Raw genomic sequence first — 18,570 nt, 5'->3', positions numbered from 1 at the left:
ATGTATTTTTCACATATTTCAAGAACTAAAGTTCCACCTCCCTTGAAAAACCTTTCCTTTTTTTTTTTAATATTTTATTTATTTCTAGGAGAGAGAGAGAGAGAGAGACAGCATGAGCAAGGGAGGGTCAGAGAGAGAGGGAGTCACAGACTGAAACAGGCTCCAGGCTCTGAGCTGGCTGTCAGCACAGAGCCCGACGCGGGGCTCGAACCCACTAACTGCGAGATCATGACCTAAGCGAAAGTCAGACGCTTAACCGACTAAGCCACCCAGGCGCCCCGAAAAACCTTTTCTAAGTACTGAATAATTTCTCTCTTTTGTGAACATATGGCAATTATAGTCTTTCCATATATCTTCTTTGACAATTATAAAATGTATCCCTGAGATACCCTTATTATTGCTAGATTTCTTTTTCTAAATGTGTGTATTTTATCTCCTTACTTACTGTTATATAGCATACATTCTAGCAAAACATTCTCCTGTGCATATTAACAGCTGTCCCAATCTATCACTTATAAGGGTAGATGAAGATTCTTATAAAAACAATCGTATTCTATATTGGTTGCTAGTTGTTAAATATGTATGACTCCAATTTTTAAAAATTATCAACCTGAATAGTTTTAGGACTAAATGTTCAGTAGTTATTTTTAACTGTTTACAAGTGTTTATTCAGTAATCTTGTCTAATTATTGCTAATGTACATATATAGTTTTGCATGGCTGTAATCAGTGTGTACAGTATTGTCTCAGGTTTTGTTTTGGTCACCAATCATTACTAAAACATCCCCATTTTGTCCACAAAATTGTGATTTTCATTATGTTCAGTATTTCATATTTTATTATGTTAGTATTCTTTTTTAATATTCTTTATATGTTTAGCAGTATTCTTATTTAAGTTTTGAATATACATTAGGAATAATTTTTTCTTTTGAATAACTTTTTAGTATATATTTCAAGAAGTAGACTTTCTGGATCCAAAGGGTACTGTTACTATTGTCAGATTAATAGCTTAAAGCTTAAAATATTTTATAATAAATAATAAAATAATAAATAATAAAATTCAAGTTTTATATATCCTTTGACTCAGCAGCACTTATGCCCTAGGTATATCTCTGAAAAACTCTCAGGTATTTTATTAGAAGACGAATACTGGAATATATTTGGTATATTCATACAGTGGAGTACTATTTGTCGTTTGAAACAAATGAGCTGCAGCTAATGTAGCAGTGTGAACAAATCTAAAATATACAGTGTTGTTTAATAGAAAGCAAGTTGCAGAACTATGTATATTATCTGAATCCACTTTAATGAAACTTGGAAATAGGAAAATATATTGTTTTGGAAAACAGACATATGTAGTAAAAGTGCACCGGATCAATGAATGCCAAAATGTAGGTAGTGATTACCTCGGAAGGGGGAGAAAAGGTACACATTTGTAATGTTTTCTTAAACTAGGAAGTAAGGACCTGGGTTTTTTAAATTTTTCCCTACTTTTTGTATTTCTGAAATTTTCCATTTTTTAATATGTCTTTTAAGTGATTTATTTTCTCTCTGCTCAAAATTAAGAAGGTTATATATTGTTCCTAAGTACTAAGCCATTATTACTTGAATAGGATCTGTTTTCAAATAAATTTTTGTTGATTTATGATTTTAAAAACAACATTGTGTGAAAAATGTATCTTGGGTAGAATCATCTACTCTCAGACTGATATTTCATACTCAACTTTAAGTGATTTTAAAATCCCTTTAGCAATTCCTAACTTCAGGTGGTTTAATATGAAATTTCATTAACATTTTATGTATCCCTAGGCAAAATTGAAGAAGTAGTTCTTGAAGCTAGAACTATTGAGAGAAATACAGAACCTTATCAGAAGGATGAGCATTTCATCAATGGAATGCCGAATATCACAGTAGAAATTAGAGAACATATTCAGGTATTTGGAACTCTCATCTTACTAGTGTGTTAACCATTTTAAGGCCATTAGAATTATTTGTTAAATGGTTTTATACAATATTTTTTTCAAGCTTAGTGAAAGTAAAATTGTGAAACAAGCTGGAGTTGCCACAAAAGGACCCAACGAATATATTCAAGAAATAGAATTTGAAAACTTGTCTCCAGGAAGTGTTATTATATTCAGGTATGTTGGAGTTCAAACTGTTGACTTTGTTTGTTTTTGGGGGGAGTTTATTTTTTAATTTTTTTAATGTTGATTTATTTTTGAGAGAGAAAGAGTGCGAGCAGGGGAGGGTCAGAGGGAAAGGGAGATGCAGAATCCAAAATAGGCTGCAGGCTTGAGCCGTCAGCACAGAGCCCAACATGGGGCTCAGTGAACTAACTCGTGAATGCAAGATCATGACCTGAGCCGAAGTCAGACCATAACCAGCTGAGCCACCCAGGTGCCCCTTTCTTTGTAAAATAGGTTGCATACCTGTTAATTTGGAATAAATCATTCCTGAAAAGTAACCATTTTTTAATTAACATTTTCAGAGTTAGTCTTGATCCACATGCACAAGTTGCTGTTGGAATTCTTCGAAATCACCTGACACAATTCAGTCCTCACTTTAAATCTGGAAGCCTTGCTGTTGACAACGCAGATCCTATTTTAAAAATTCCTTTTGCTGTGTAAGTAGTGTATGGAGATTTGCCATTTTAATAACTGATCAGTTACCACAAGCCTGATTTAAGCAGTTTTAAGAGTCCCCTATATCCTTGCTACTCAGACGGTGGTCCAAGGACTAGTAGTATCAGCATCATCTATTATTAACATTTTGTCCTAATGTTTTATCCTTTGTGTGTATGCTTGCATGTGCACTCTCTCACTCATGCACTCTCTGTACATAGCAGTAGGTGGATACATGCAAACAGATACACACATACAGCTCTATATACACACACACGCACATGCACACAATTTTTCTGAACTATTTGAGGCTGAGTTGCATACATCATATTCCGTACCACATCGTTTTTTAAATGTACTGGGAAGGTGGTCTGGGGATAGGGTGGGCTAAATGGGTGATGGATTAAGAAGGGCATTTGTTGTGATGAGCACTGGGTATTTTATGTAAGTGATGAATCACTAAACTCTATCCCTGCTAGAGTTAACATACACTGTATGCTAACTGGCTAGAATTTATTTATTTGTTTATTTATTTATTAAATTTTTATTATAGTTTATTTATTTTGAGACAGAGAGACAGAGCATGAGTGGGGGAGGGGCAGAGAGAGAGGGAGACACAGAATCTGAAACAGGCTCCAGGCTCTGAGCTGTCAGCATAGAGCCTGATGCGGGGCTCGAACCCACAATCTGTGAGATCTGACCTGAGCCAAAGTCGGACGCTTAACCGACTGAGCCACCCAGGCACCCCCTAACTGGCTAGAATTTAAATAAAAACTTGAAACACCAAATAAAGGGGAGAGCCTATTATTCTATTATTTGGCTATGCCAAAATCTATTTACTCAGCCTCTAGTTTTTGGACATCTAAACTACTTCCAAGAATTCCCTATTATGTATTTTTTTTTTTTTTACATTCATCTTTGCATAGATTCTTAGTCATTCCCTTACTAACTATTCCCTTACTGGGTGGTACCACATAATATCAAAGAATTTGGGTTTTGAAATTTAGATGGGTTTAACTCCAGCTTCACCATTCCTAATATAATCTTAGACAATATATTTAGGTTTTCTTCATCTCGGTGTTTCCACCTGAAGAACTGGACTGATAATAGTCCCTACCTCTTAAATGTTGTGAGGATTAAATAGGATAATGCATAGAAAGCACTTAGCAGTTAATGGCACATAATAAATGTTCAAATATATGTTTGCTCTCATAAGTACTAGAATAAATTTCCAGAAGTGAATTTCTTCATATGGCTACAGCCATATATTTGAAGCTTTTAAAACTGCCAAATATCCTCAAGAAAGATTTGATTAATTAATAGTTTCAGCTCTATGTAAGGGTGTCCATTACCTAACATTGTTACCAATTCAATACATTACCATTTGTTAATATATTGTTAACAATGTAATGTTAAGCGCATAGAGTATAGAACCAACCTGCATTTGAATCTAATTTCAGACTCTCATAGCTGTAAGAAGTAAGACCTTGTGCAAGCAACCTAATAGATATCATCATAGTGCCTCTTTTAAACAGTTACGAAGATTCTTTAGGTAAAACACTTGGAACAGTGATTGTAAGGTGATTGTAAGTGATCGATGAGTGTTAGCTATTACTGATCAAATTGGTAAACATAAACTACTTTAAAGTGGCATCTTAATTTGTTTTAAATATTAGTTAAGCTAAATTTTTTTAAGTTTATTTTTTTAGCAATCTCTACACCCAACCTTGGTCCTGAACTCCTGACCCTAATATCAAGTGAGTTGCAGACTCTTCCAACTGAGCCAGCCAGGAGCCCCCAAGCTAAATTTTTTGTTGTTGTTCCTTGGTTATCAGTGAAATATCATTTTATGTACCAGTCCGTTTTTTGTTGTGTTCAACTTTTTGTCTTTATCATTAAGGATATTAACTCTTCAGACTATTCTTAGAAAATTAGTTGCATTCTAAAAAAAACCTGTGATGAAGCAATTTTGTGTTTCTGCAGAATGCTTATAAATCAGACCTACTCAGGTTATCTTGGGGCAAGGCCAAGAAACCTGCATTTTAATAAGCTCCAGGGCATTCATATTCAAGTTCACAGGCTACATGTTGAAAAATATTGCCCTAGAATGGAGTTGGTACTGAGACTGCTGACTGACTTGGTCAAACTTGATTCACAAACTGCAGACAAAGGAAAAGTCAGTCCTGGCTGTGAGGGCAGAGTCTAGGCAGAGATGGGGAACACAGCGCAGCCAACTATAATTTTCTAAGTTGAGACGGAACTGAGAAGGAAGGAAGTACATTCAAGAGGATATGAGTTCACATACAATTCAGGAGGATGTGTGTTCAGTTAGGTAAAATGAAATGACTTACAAGAAAGAGTTTTGGTTATATTCAGGTGTAGTCAGTTATACAGTCTCACTGCTACCTGGACAAAGGTTAGCCAAAGATAGACACTTCCTTCCGACTACTCTCAAGAAGCATCTTTATCTAAGAAAATCCTGGTTTCCTGAATAACCCAACTAAAGGGTAATGCAACCTGAGGAAGGGAGAAAAGGAAAAGGAGGGAGATGTGATGTGATTTCTAAGGTGTTAACTATGACTTGTGATTATCCCTTTACTGGTCTTTGACAAGTATTTTGATTTTAAGATAATTATCATAAAAAGTTATTGATGTCCCACATAGAATACAAAGAAAAGAAAAAACTAAGCCCAACTAGAAAGATTAAAAAAGTATATTTGTGAGAAAAAGGTTGTAGCTACCAAAAAATTTTTCTAGCATACTCTAAGTAATAAAATTTGACAATTGATTTTTTTTTTTTTTTTGGCTTGGAAGAAGTGTTACTTCTTACTGAATTTTTAGCAGTTTTTAGAATTTTTTAGAAAAATTTTAGAATTTTTATCCTTTAATAATATTTATAATGTATATTGTTTATACATATATTATAATGCCAAGTTCCTAAAACATATATTGCTAAGACACTTCATGGTTATGATTTAGATTTTCCTCTTTAGATTTATTGGCAGCAAGTGAAATTTTACTGTATTTAACCAGTTCTCTTAATTTTCCACTTCATAGTATTGCCTCTAAATTAACTTTGGCTGAGATGAATCAGGTGCTTTACCGATGTGAGGCGGAAGAACAAGAAGATGGTGGAGGGTGTTATGACATCCCAAACTGGTCATCTCTTAAATATGCAGGCCTTCAAGGTAGGCAAAGGCAAGGAGGGTTAAGCCTTTGGAGGGTTTTTTAAGGGTCGTATGGTATCTTCTTTATGGAAATAAGAGTGTGGGTTCAGAATTTGACTGCTTAGGTTCAAACTATGGCTCTCCCACCTAGTCATTCATGATCTCCAGCAAGTAACTTCCCTTTTCTGTGCTCAAATTTCTGCCTCTGTAAAATGTGACTAATACTGTCTAATTCATAGGCCTTTTTTGAAGACTAAATGAGAAGATTTATTTGGGCCCCAAATGGGAGTAGGTTGTAACTGTAACACGTTCCTCTTACTTTTTCATCTAACTGGAAGTCTTGTTTCATTGCATATTTGTTTTATCCTACAAAGAGAACTTATAATAAAATATTATGTAGTTAGAGTAGTTGTAAGACAGACTTTGGAACTAAATATTTAATTATAAGTTTAGCCCACCTGGTTGGAAATTTTTCTTGGATTTTTGTCTAGGAAATTTGGTTTATCACACATGTTCCTGGTTCATATAGGATCTCATATATCATGCCTCCTTTGCAACTCCTTATTTTCTTTGTCCATCTAACCATCTTTAAGGATGAATTCAAATCTTACATCATCCACAAAGCATTCCTTAACTGTTAATTTTCACAGTTATTCTTTCTCCCCTAGATAACCATTGCATTAATTTATTATTCCTCTTACTTGGCCTGTGGAATATATTGCCTTATTTTAGTAATTTAGTGAGCTCTAATGACTTCAGCTCAGGTCATGATCTCACCACTTATGTGTGAGATCTCACCAGTAGCATAGCTCTGTGCCTGGAGCCTACTTCAGATTCTGTGTCTCCGTCTCTCTCTGCCCCTCCCCCACACTCTCGTGCCCTCTCTCTCTCTCTTTCAAAAATAAGTTAACGTTAAAAAAAATTTTTTTTAATAGCAATATCCGGTTACATCAAACCAAACAACTTCATTGACCTTCTCTCCTCTAAGCAGCATTCCCCTTCTCTTCTTCTCTACTTCTTATAATAATATATATTCAGTCATGTTGGAATCTATTTTTGGATCCATCCCTTTTATCTTCACTATTCAATCAGTAATTGTGACTATGGATTTTTTTCTTTGTTCTCTTTGATACACCATATTCTTTTATTTTCGTAGTTAGCACACTATTCAAAGACTAAGTCCTGTCTGCAAAACCAAGTAACCAGTTTTCCAACCTCTTGTTACCTCTTCCACAAATCATTCCAGCCCACTGATGTATCAGATCTCTTTCTAAAACTCTGCTCCATCATGTCACCATTATGTGACAAGTGGAGCTCACACTTGCTGAGCAATATTTGCCTTCCCTGAAAATGCTAGGGCAAAAGTGAAATGTTATTTTACACTGTCTTGTTTTTCAGGGTTTTTTTTTATATTTTAAGCTTTGTTTCCCAAAGAAGGTTGTGAGAAAAGGTTGTGAGCCCCTTAAGAGAAAGAACTGCATCTTAAATTTATATATTTATCTTTTCATTTTCTCAAGACATGCTACATATACAGTAAAATTAAATTCTAAATATATAAAGACATTGAATCAAAGTGAACTTGGTGAGGCTAATAGTATAATATTTTTAAGGTGGAAATTATTACATGTTTGGGCAATGAAAGAAGTACTATTGTTTTGTCACTGAAATCACAGAATCTGCTATGAATGCATAGGAATTCTGGTGTTTCTGTTGAGTATTACTTAAGAATATGACCACATTTTCACTTTGATAGTTTGTTGAGTCCCAGCTACCTCTTGTTATATTTCAAAGATTCTTTCCAAAGGAGGCTTTATTATGATTGTAACCAGAGATGCTCTTGATCTCTCTGAAACCAGTCCTGTGATTGCCTGAATATTAATGAATCCATCACTTTTCAACATGAGAAGACACAGACTTACCAGTTTTCCCCCCCAGTGCCTTAGGGGAGGGAAACTATGACATTTAGTTGCCTTTGAATATTAAAATATTAAAATTGAAAAGAACAAAAAGAGTCCCAGAAGTTAATAATCTTGGCAAGCTTGGCATGGCTCCTGCGACAGTAGTCCCCTTCAGTATGTCATTGTGTCTTAGGTCCAGCCACGGTTGCCACACTTGTCTCCAGCCACGGGAAGTGTAGCCGTGCCCTTTGCAGCCCTGGTGTCTCCGTCTACATGCGTTCGCCCCAAATCACTGGGACGCGGTGGCCCAGGCTATGGGAACAAGTTGCCCCTGCTATTAACAGCATGATATTTCTATGAATTTTCAGGATTAATGTCAGTCTTGGCAGAAATAAGACCAAAGAATGACTTGGGACACCCCTTTTGTGATAATCTGAGATCTGGAGATTGGATGATTGACTATGTCAGTAACCGGCTTATTTCACGATCAGGAACTATTGCTGAAGTAAGTAAAGCTGTATTCTAGCTGAAGAAGACAAGGACACAAATAAGGACTATATTAGTATGGTATCTATAAAGTTAACACTATTTTCTAACCTGAAATATTCCCCTCCCTTCCTCATCATCTTCTGATTCTAATAAATGGAAATCTAGTTGATAGATTATTAGATAGTAGCGTTCCATGTTTGTATTTACCTTTTAAAATGCATCCAGCCTGTAAACACACCAAATCAACTTTTTATATTATTTTATAACAGGTTGGTAAATGGTTGCAGGCTATGTTCTTCTACCTGAAGCAGGTCCCACGCTATCTTATCCCGTGTTACTTCGATGCTATACTGATTGGTGCGTACACCACGCTCCTGGACACAGCATGGAAGCAGATGTCAAGGTAAACCCAACAAAGCTTGAGGAAATAGGCATGTTTGTGCAGAAACCATATGCAGTCAGTTTATACACACTCTTGAAAGACCAAAACATAAAGAATTGTCATAGACTCATAGAGCTGAGGGTCTAGAAGTGGATAGTAAATGTGTTTGCATCCTTTAATCTGGAGCATACAAAAACAAATATCAGTATTAAAATCTGTTCGGTAAAGCTAAAAAAATAAAAATGTTCATGGGAAGATTCAATTGTTTTTATGTTATTTGTTTCTACTTATTCATTGACTTGTTAACGGAGATAATGCTTAGAGTATGCATATATAATTATCTTTCTAATTTTTCATTAATTAAGAAAAAAATTATTCTGCTGTTATTATGAACGAAATCTGCCCTCAGAGATGAATTTCCCTAAAATGAAATGACAGACCTAATGTGCCATTGAAGAACCACCCAATTGATTTGGGCCTCATTTCAGAAAGAACAAAACTTCAATCCTTGCATCTGGCACAACAAGGCCTTGGACTTAAAGCCAGCTGTAATACTGTGTGAAATGAAAGCAGTTCTGAAATCTAACCAAATTGAAAATGTTTTCAACCAGTATTACCATTGTTACACATCTTTGTAGGGAGACTTTGAAAGAAACCAAATTAAAGGATACTGCTAAAAAATTTTGAAACAATGGATATGCAAGATAAGTGATTTCTAGAGACCTGCTGTGTACCATTGTGTCTGTGAATAGCAGTATTACATTGCACACCTTAATTCTGTTAAGAGTAGATTTCAAGTTAGTGTTCATACCACATTTTTTCATTTCTACAAATAATATTTTTTTAAGTTTATTTATTTATTGTTTGACAGGAGAGAGGGAGAGAGAGAGAGAATGTGCATAAGCAGGGGAGGAGCAGAGAAAGAGGAAGAGAAAGAACCCCAAGCAGACTCGCACTGTCAGCACAGAGCCTGACTCAGGGCTCAATCTCACGAACCGTGAGATCATGACTTGAGCCAAAATCAAGAGTAAGACACTTAAACAACTAAGCCACCTAGGTGCCCCTTTACAAATAATATTTTAAACTCGGTCACTTTGGGGGCACCTGGGTGGCTCAGTCAATTAAGCATCCAGCTTCAGCTCAGGTCATGATCTCATGGCTTGTAGGTTTGCGCCCCACATCAGACTGTGCTGACAGTTCAGAGGCTGGAGCCTGCTTTGGATCTGTGTCTCCCTCTCTCTTCTCAGCTCGCACTCTGTCTCTCTTTCATCTAAAATTAAATAAACATTAAAAAAAATTAAACTCGGTCGCTTTGTTATAGCTTTGTTCAGAATGGTTCTACCTTTGTGAAACACCTTTCGCTGGGATCAGTGCAAATGTGTGGAGTAGGAAAATGCCCTTCTCTGCCACGTCTTTCACCTTCACTTATGGATGTGCCATATAGACTAAATGAGATCACAAAAGAAAAGGAGCAATATTGTGTGTCTCTAGCTGCAGGTAAGAAATTACATACAGGTTAAAATGTGTCAGTCAATACTTTTCAAAGAGGAAAAGCTATGGGAAAATGACTATTAAAAAAAAAAACTCATGATGTTACCCAAGATTTTATGTGACTGCTTAGTAAAATTTCATAGCTATTCACTTGTAAGACTAACAGTTGTGCTTACTATTTAATTAATAGTATGCAACAGGTGTTTTTTTACGCGTGTTTTCATTGTGGCTCGTTAATCCTTCTACATGTTTTTTTTTTTTAATTTTTAATATTTTATTTATTTCTGATAGAGAGTATGTGAGCAGAGGAGGGTAAGAGAAAGAGGGAGACACAGAATCCAAAGCAAGCTCCCAGGCTCTGAGCTGTCAGCACAGAGCTCGACATGGGCTCAAATCCACGAACCGTGAGATCATGACCTGAGCTGAAGTCAGATGCCTAACCAACTGAGCCACCCAGGCACCCCAACATGTTTCTGTTTGTTCCAACTCCTACTCTTTTGTATTTTTTTTTTCAGATTTGTTTTACTACTCTTTTACATTATATTACACTTCTTTCCCACTTTAAAAAATTAACTCAAGGGGCACCTGGGTGGCTCAGTCAGTTAAGCATCCACCTTCAGTTCAGGTCATGATCTCGCTAGTTTGTGAGTGTGACTCCCATGTCGGGCTCTATGCTGACAGCTCAGAGGCTGGAATCTGCTTCGGATTCTGTGTCTCCCTCTCTCTCTGCTCCTTCCCCACTTGTGCTCTGTCTCTCTCTCTGTCTCTCTCTCTCTCCCTCTCTCAAAAATAAATAAACATTTAAAAAAATTAATTCAACCTTGTAAATTACCAAGAGACAATGGAAAGATCCTCTACAAATTAAAAAACACACAAAACAAATGTTAAAAAATTTTTTATTATGTGTCTAATTGCAATAAAATGCTTTCAACTATATTTATTGGCATCCTTTCCTGCAAGTAGTATTAAAACCTATATCAAGTAACAAATCTAAGTAAGCAAAACAGGCTAAAGAACAGGCTTTATTTTCTTTTTAATATATTTCAAACTGTTTCAAGAAAGTGCTTAATATTTAAGCCCACTGAATTTAGAACTTTCCAAACTAAACTGAAAAATACCAAATTTCAGGACGAAAATAATAATATTTATGTGATTTTTCTCTGTTTACCCTTAAGTTTTCATCTACTCAGATCCAGAAAAAAAGACTTCAGGGGTGCCTGGGTTGCTTAGTCGGTTAAGCGTCCGACTTTCGCTTAGGTCATGATCTCGCGGATCGTGGGTTCGAGCCCCGCGTCAGGCTCTGTGCTGACTGCCAGCTCAGAGCCTGGAGCCTGTTTCAGCCTGTGACTCCCTCTCTCTCTGACCCTCCCCTGCTCACGCTGTCTCTCTCTCTCTCCTAAAAANTAAAAAAAAAAAAAAAAAAAAAAAAAAAAGACTTCATAAGCCCTGACAACTAAAGAAGAAACTTTTTCATTTAGAATGATCATATGAAGCCTCTGAATGTTTTAGTTATATAATCATGTTTTAGATTTTCACTCAACTATTTCATCTCCTCCTGGTACTTAATTTCCCCTGTGAATCCATGCAGGTGCTTATGAAACTGAACTGGGTCATTGTGTAAAAAAATTGATGTGCAGAATTTGGTTTTAAAGCCTAGTGCTTAGAAGCCTATTACACAGTGTAGTGATCTCAACATTCTTGACTATGCACTGCTGTTGTTAAACACTCCCAAAATAAATATACTAATATACTGGTATCATAGCTGATACATCGGTATGATATCTGGTATAATATGGTACAGTGAAAACAAAAATAGAAACTAAAAGGACAAGTTTATAAATATACATAGAAGTTTTGGTATTTCCTTCTAGTATACTACATACTAACAAAATACAGGACTGTGCTCATTTTTGCAGATAGATTTTTTTGGGGTTCATTTTAAAATGAATACCAAGGCCTTGGATGACAGTAATACCAAAAAACTATCATTGTAAAATTGTATAATAATTGACAAGGTAGAAATCACTCATAAGATATGTGATCTGTAAGTCCTGTACTCTTAGAGGTCAAAAGATTAATGCAAACATTTCCCATACCAATGCTAGAGATTTTATAGTTTTGACTCCTTACCAAAGACAAATTGCCTGTACTTTAGGACGTAGTAACTGAAATTCACCCTTAAATCTATCTATACTCATATTTCATACAAAGTGTTAAATGGGTTAAAGTACCAGAAAGTCTCTGTGGCATAGAGTGGTATTATATATGTTAACCACTGTCCTCATCATCATCAAAGTCATAATCATCAACCATATATAAACCATGTGTAGATAATACACAGCGTGTTTAGAGAAATTTTGTACCATTATTTTAGAGACAGCGTAGAAAAGAAATGTCTAATGTTACCTTTAGTTCCGATCCTTCTTAATAGAAAACAATGTCTGCTCCAAGAAGGTGAAGATCCAATAAGCAGAAACTTAAATTGTGAAGTATACTTAAGAATGGCCAAAATTTTCTTTTATTTTAGTCAAATTCTTTCACCTCTCAATTTACCTTTTTTAAAAAAAAATGTTTATTTATTTATTTTGAGACAGAGAAAGAGAATGCACCAGCATGGAGAGACAAATCAGAGGGAATCCCAAGCAGGCTCTGAGTTGTCAGCACAGAGCACAGTGTGGGGCTCAATCTCACGAATCGTGTGATCATGACCTGTGCAGAAATCAAGAGTCACATGCTTAATTGACTGAGCCACCCAGACACCCCCAACTTATCTTTTATAATTAGTCTTCTATTTCATTCATTCAATAAATTTTTATAATTTTTTTTTTACCAGTTACAACTTTTAGTGATAAGTATAGTTTGGTAAACAGGCTAGATAAGGTTTCTGTTGTTCTGAATTTTATTTTCCACTAGGTAGAGACACATTCATTCAACAAACCAGAAAACAAGCAAACAAGGTAGTGTCAGAGAGCGTTAAGTGCTTAGAAGATAGTTATGAATGAACACTGTATACGTTTTATTTATGTGCTTAATTTTCCCTTCCTGAAAAATGTGTTATATTTATACTTTAGCATAGTTCTTTTTTGAGTGGAATGCTAATTTCCTTTACTTTTCTACTGAAAAATTTTTGGTACATTTTTTTACATGTCTTATAAGAAACCAAACTCAGTATAAAATTTATAGACTTTATCCATCAATCACCCTATCTTTCTCATGCATAAAGACTACAGTTACCTAGAATGTTCAAGTTATTTAGCTCCTGAAATCCTTATCTACGTTTGTAAAAACTGGCTAACAAAGTGTAACACTTTCTTAAGTTGTTTTTAATTAATAGGAAATTTGGTATTAAAGTTTGACTATAGACTGATAGATTAATAAACATGTTCAATTATGTATCATTAAGATAATCATTTTGTAATTAGGTTAATTTGTTGCCTTTAAATTGCAGGTAGAATCTTTTCAAATGTATCATTAGTATATGGCACAGCTCTATCTCTCTTGAACTTGGCTGTTCTCATATCTGGAGAGTGTACTTTTCACTTTATTAAACTTCCCACTTGTGTTACTTAATATATATATTATTAATATTGTTTGTTTATATGTTAAATACTTGATCTCTGATTTCAACCTTTAACTTTAGTGTATTAAAAGAAAGTTTATCTGTGTCTAAATACTCACATTCTAATCAGTTCAGGTAAGTATCCCTCTCCAGTCTTGATTCTTAATATCTTCAAAATCATGGATTCTCTTAAGAATGTAATAAGAATATGGAACCTCATCACACAAAACTTGGTGTAGGTATAAATGCATCCCACATTTGGCATATAATTTTAGAAGGTTTGCAGACTCCCTACAGCTCATTCTTGTCCCCCAGGCTTAAAGCAACTGGCCTCTAGTAATGGAGTTCATAGGCTTGTGTGTGTATTATTAACATATTACTTTGTTCTGTTTTCTATTAGGTTTACCTCATTTTTCTTCTGGTATTTTCCGCTGCTGGGGAAGGGATACGTTTATTGCACTGAGAGGTCTACTGCTGATTACTGGACGCTATTTAGAGGCCAGGTAGGAGATCTCTAAAGAGTTGGAGCACAAGTTTATGTCTAAATGGTTTTCACATGCTCTTCAAACCTTCACCCTTACCATCTGTTTGTAACAGTTGGAAGGTATGTTTTCCTTAGGTGTTTTTTAAAAATTTTTTAAATGTTTATTTTTGAGACAGAGAGACAGACAGACAGAGGACAAGTGGGGGTGAGGGGGCAGAGAGAGACACACACACACACATGCACACAGAATCTGAAGCAGGCTTCAGGCTCTGAGCTGTCAGCACAGAGCCCAATGTGGGGCTCAAAATCATGGACTGCAAGATCATGACCTGAGCCGAAATCAGACACTTAACTGACTGAGCCAGCTGGGTGCCCCTATTTTATTTTATACATGTTCATTTAATAAGATCACAGAATTTCAAAGTAGTGAAAAATTTTGAAGTTATTAAGTTCTGGTTCTTCATGTTATAGGTCAGATTATCTTTGGCATTTGCTAATTGATTTCAGTAATACTAAAAAATATGTAACCATGTTACTAACATCACTCACTAAAGAGTAAAATTTCTATGCCTGAATTAAGTATAAGAACTCAGATTCACCTTTAGGTAAAATTTGAATTCTGTCATTTTTTCCTTCTATAATGAACACGGAGTCCTGTAGAAAGAATTGTACTATCAACCTTTCCTCTATCTGTTGTCAGGCCTTGGAACCTCCAGTTTTGTTTTTATACTTCAAATAATGTTTCTTACATCACAAGAGTACGAATGAAGTTATCAAAGGCAGAAAAGAGAGTCTGTTATAACAGTGCTACTCAAATCAGCACAAATCAGTGCCACAAATCATCAGTGTCCCCATCATCTGAGAATGTGTTAGAAATGCAAATTCTTGATCCTTATGCTGGACCTCCGAATGTGGGCATAGAGAGGTCAGAGGACCAGGTAGAAATCTGTGTTTTCCAGGTGGTTTCCAGCAGCCCAAGGCTAAAGTTTGACAGCACTGCTCTACAAGTTAAAACTTTCAGCAAAAAAAAAATTTATATACCTTGTTTTGATGTCATTCAGAAAATAACTGAAATTTGCCTCTTCAAATGACAAAAGTTTTGTTTTCAATCCTTTAAAATTGAAAATTTCTAAGTAGGCATCTGAAATGTATTATATTCTTCCCTGCTAACCTAATATAATAAGATCATTTCCTACTTACTAAAGAGACCATTGTGGGGCTGTAGAGATTTGAGACAGTGTTTGCTTTTTCCCCAAATGCTCCTAAATTACCATGATTAAAAAGTAGGAAATGGAACATCAGAATTCAGCACAATGTAGTAGCTAAGAACTTGGGTTTGGGCCAGACTGACAGGTTCTAATCCTGGTTCCAAATGACCAACTGACACATTATTTATCCTCTTTGTACTTTATGTGAAATGGTGATAGTACTTAACTTACAGGGGTTTGTGAAGATTAAATGAGCTAATACAGTTATAGCGTCTAGAACAGTATCTGTTACATTCATTACATAAATGTTAATTTTTTAAAAAAAAAAATTTTTAATGTTTTATTTATTTCTAGGAGAGAGAGAGAGAGACAGCGTGAGCAGGGGAGGGTCAGACAGAGGGAGTCACAGACTGAAACAGGCTCCAGGCTCTGAGCTGGCAGTCAGCACAGAGCCTGACGTGGGGCTCGAACCCACGAACGGCGAGATCATGACCTAAGCGAAAGTCGGACGCTTAACCAACTAAGCCACCCAGGCGCCCCGATAAATGTTAATTTTTTGATCATTATTATTTTCATTGTTATCTGGGCCCTCAATTATCACTTCTATATACTACCAACAATTTCTCCTTCTCAATTTTACATATGACTGCCTAGATCAGGGGTCAGTGAAATCATGCCCCTATCACCGATTTTGTATGACCTGGGAGCAAAGAATAGTTTTCACCTTTTAAAGAGTCATATTAAAGAAGGAAAAGAATATATGATTGAGACCATATATATGGCCAACAAAGCCTAAAATATTTACTATCTGGTCTTTTACAGAAAAAGTTTGCCCACGTGATGTAGATGATTCCAAGAGGCTAATGTGTGTGTTAGGGTAGCTGCCCTAAATTATAAACTCTTGGGACGCCTGGGTCGTGCAGTCAGTTAAGTGTCCAGCTCGGCTGAGGTCATGATCTCCTGGTTTGTAAGTTCAAGCTCCATGTCGGGCTCTGTGCTGACAGCTCAGAGCCTGGAGCCTCCTTTGGATTCTATGTCTCCCTTTCTCTCTGCTCCTCCCCTGCTCACGCTCTGTCTCTTTCTCTCTCTCCAAAATAAATAAACATTAAAAGAATTTTTTCAAATATCAACTCTTAAATTTCAATGGTTTTTCACAAATGAAATTTATTTCTTGCTTCTGTCCCAAAGTGGGTGTTCAGGAGGCAGCTTTCCAAATAGTGATTCAAGGATACAGGTTTCTTCGTCTTGAGGATCGGCCATCTCCCAGGGCCTCTGAGTACTATTCTCCAATCAGCTGGCAGAGAGGGAAAGAGCTTGGGGAAAATACACCTGTTCTGTGCATGTAACATACGTCAGTCCCAGTCATAGGTTTGCCTTAGAATCCAGTAATCTGATCACAGCCACCTCTAACATAGGTTGGGAAATGTAGGAAAGCCATTTTGGTGGGCAAATGGCTCTCTCTACCAGATAGAGTTCTACTTCCTCCTTCTGCAGAGGTCTTCATGGACAGAAGTCTTTTTATTCAATTTTCAAGTGTGTAACATTGTTCTGGATGGCTAAGTTTGCTGCATTCTGACCTTTTATTAATTGGAAGTATCACTATCTATACTAATACTTTTGTACTGCAGAATTATAAGAAAGATTTTTATTGCAGTATTATTTAAGAGATAGGCATTAACTGAAACACAAAGCTAATTAAGTATCTAAATGGTTTAGCCAAAAAGCACTGAGGCCTAGACGTTTACAATAACTTTTCCTAGGTCATATAGATGGCAGTGCTGGGCTTCAAACCTCAGTCTTGTTATTTCTTACCTCGTAATGCCATGTTATCTTACGAAGTTGTCATTTTGCTGTGTGAGAAGTTGGCACACTGGTAAAAATGACAATACAATAATACTTTAAAATAGAAAGTATTCTCTACCAAGTTTTGAAAATAAATCATGATTTTCAAGGTCAGCTTTTACTCATTTTCATATACATTTGCTTTGCTCTTAATATTTGCTATTTTAAATAATAAAGTTCATTTCGTAGTTACCTGGATTTTGAAATACCACAGATTTTAGAAGTAGACTTTAGAGGGGCCCTAAAAAGCATCCATCCAATCCCTAAGTCCACAGATGAAAAAACTATTACAGAGAAGGTAAGATTGTCAGAAAAAGCCAGGCGTAGGATCAAAGTTTCTGGCTTTTAATTCAGTGCTCAGTCTATCATATTATGACCACTTCTCCATGAAAATTCAAAGGGCAGGAAGTAAAATGCATCTGGAATAGTAGTAACAAAAAAGGACTTAAATTTTTTTAAGTGATTGTTTTCATGTCAAATGATCCACCTAATTCTGTTGTTTTAGGAATATTATTTTAGCATTTGCTGGTACCCTGAGACACGGTCTCATTCCTAATCTCCTGGGAGAAGGAACTTATGCCAGATACAATTGCCGGGATGCTGTGTGGTGGTGGCTGCAGTGTATTCAGGATTATTGTAAAATCGTTCCAAATGGCCTAGACATTCTCAAGTGCCCAGTTTCCAGAATGTATCCTACAGATGATTCTGCTCCTTTGTCTGCCGGCACACTGGTAAAAATCATTTTAAAACAATTTCTTTTTCCTGAAAAATGACTTCTAGCTATAAAAATATATAAAATATAAAAATACATGTAATTAAGAATCCAGATCTGAAGAATTCATCAATATTGGTATTTGTTTAGCACCTACTAGGATTTTGAATGATTGCAATGGTAAGACTTATTCTTGTTTAAAGAGCTTGCAACATGGTAGAAGAGATAACATGTACATTCTATGGTCATTACAGAAAGAGTTGTATAGGAAATGCCATGCATGAAAGAGAAAGAGATAATCTAGTAGGTGGTTCTGAGTGAGAGCTTCATAAAGTAGCTAAAATATCACCTCAACTGAACCTTAAAAGGTGAGTAGGATTTCAGCAGAGACGAGGGAAATTGTGAGAAGACATCAAAGATGAAAGGAAAAATAAAGTGCAGGGTAAATTGAAGCACAGTTTAGGACATGCTACTCAGTCTAATTTGACTTTTTGTGCAGGGTACCTGCAGGGTAGTAAGAGATGGTGGAATGAGTGAACCAGGTTGTGGAGAGCCTGATCACCAAACCACATTGTTCAAAGTTTATTTTATGAAAAGTGCAGAAGAAATAAACATTTTGCATGGTTTTCTTCCCAGTCAATAATGTACAATGATACTGTACTTTTGCCACTGCTGATCTACCTTTATATTATAGTTTGTTTGGTATGTGATTGTGGGG

At 35.9% G+C, this 18,570-nt stretch overlaps 1 protein-coding gene across 2 annotated transcripts in view; it reads left to right on the top strand.

The window, feature by feature from the left end:
• Positions 1 to 18,570, top strand: part of AGL (amylo-alpha-1, 6-glucosidase, 4-alpha-glucanotransferase) — an 81,419-nt gene that overhangs the window by 40,319 nt on the left and 22,530 nt on the right. For both annotated transcript variants that reach the window (XM_039228466.1, XM_039228467.1), the window contains exons 18-26: positions 1,809 to 1,933; positions 2,025 to 2,137; positions 2,488 to 2,622; positions 5,678 to 5,808; positions 8,054 to 8,190; positions 8,444 to 8,577; positions 9,878 to 10,053; positions 14,007 to 14,109; positions 17,646 to 17,871. In XM_039228466.1, coding sequence (XP_039084397.1) covers positions 1,809 to 1,933; positions 2,025 to 2,137; positions 2,488 to 2,622; positions 5,678 to 5,808; positions 8,054 to 8,190; positions 8,444 to 8,577; positions 9,878 to 10,053; positions 14,007 to 14,109; positions 17,646 to 17,871 — 1,280 coding nt within the window. The remainder of the gene's footprint in view (positions 1 to 1,808; positions 1,934 to 2,024; positions 2,138 to 2,487; positions 2,623 to 5,677; positions 5,809 to 8,053; positions 8,191 to 8,443; positions 8,578 to 9,877; positions 10,054 to 14,006; positions 14,110 to 17,645; positions 17,872 to 18,570) is intronic.

The sequence above is a fragment of the Hyaena hyaena genome, unplaced genomic scaffold (assembly GCF_003009895.1).
Source record: "Hyaena hyaena isolate Hyena2069 unplaced genomic scaffold, ASM300989v1 scaffold_32, whole genome shotgun sequence".
NCBI lineage: Eukaryota > Metazoa > Chordata > Mammalia > Carnivora > Hyaenidae > Hyaena > Hyaena hyaena.
The sequence above is the reverse complement of the archived record's forward strand: the minus strand, read 5'-3'. Positions and strand labels throughout refer to the sequence as shown.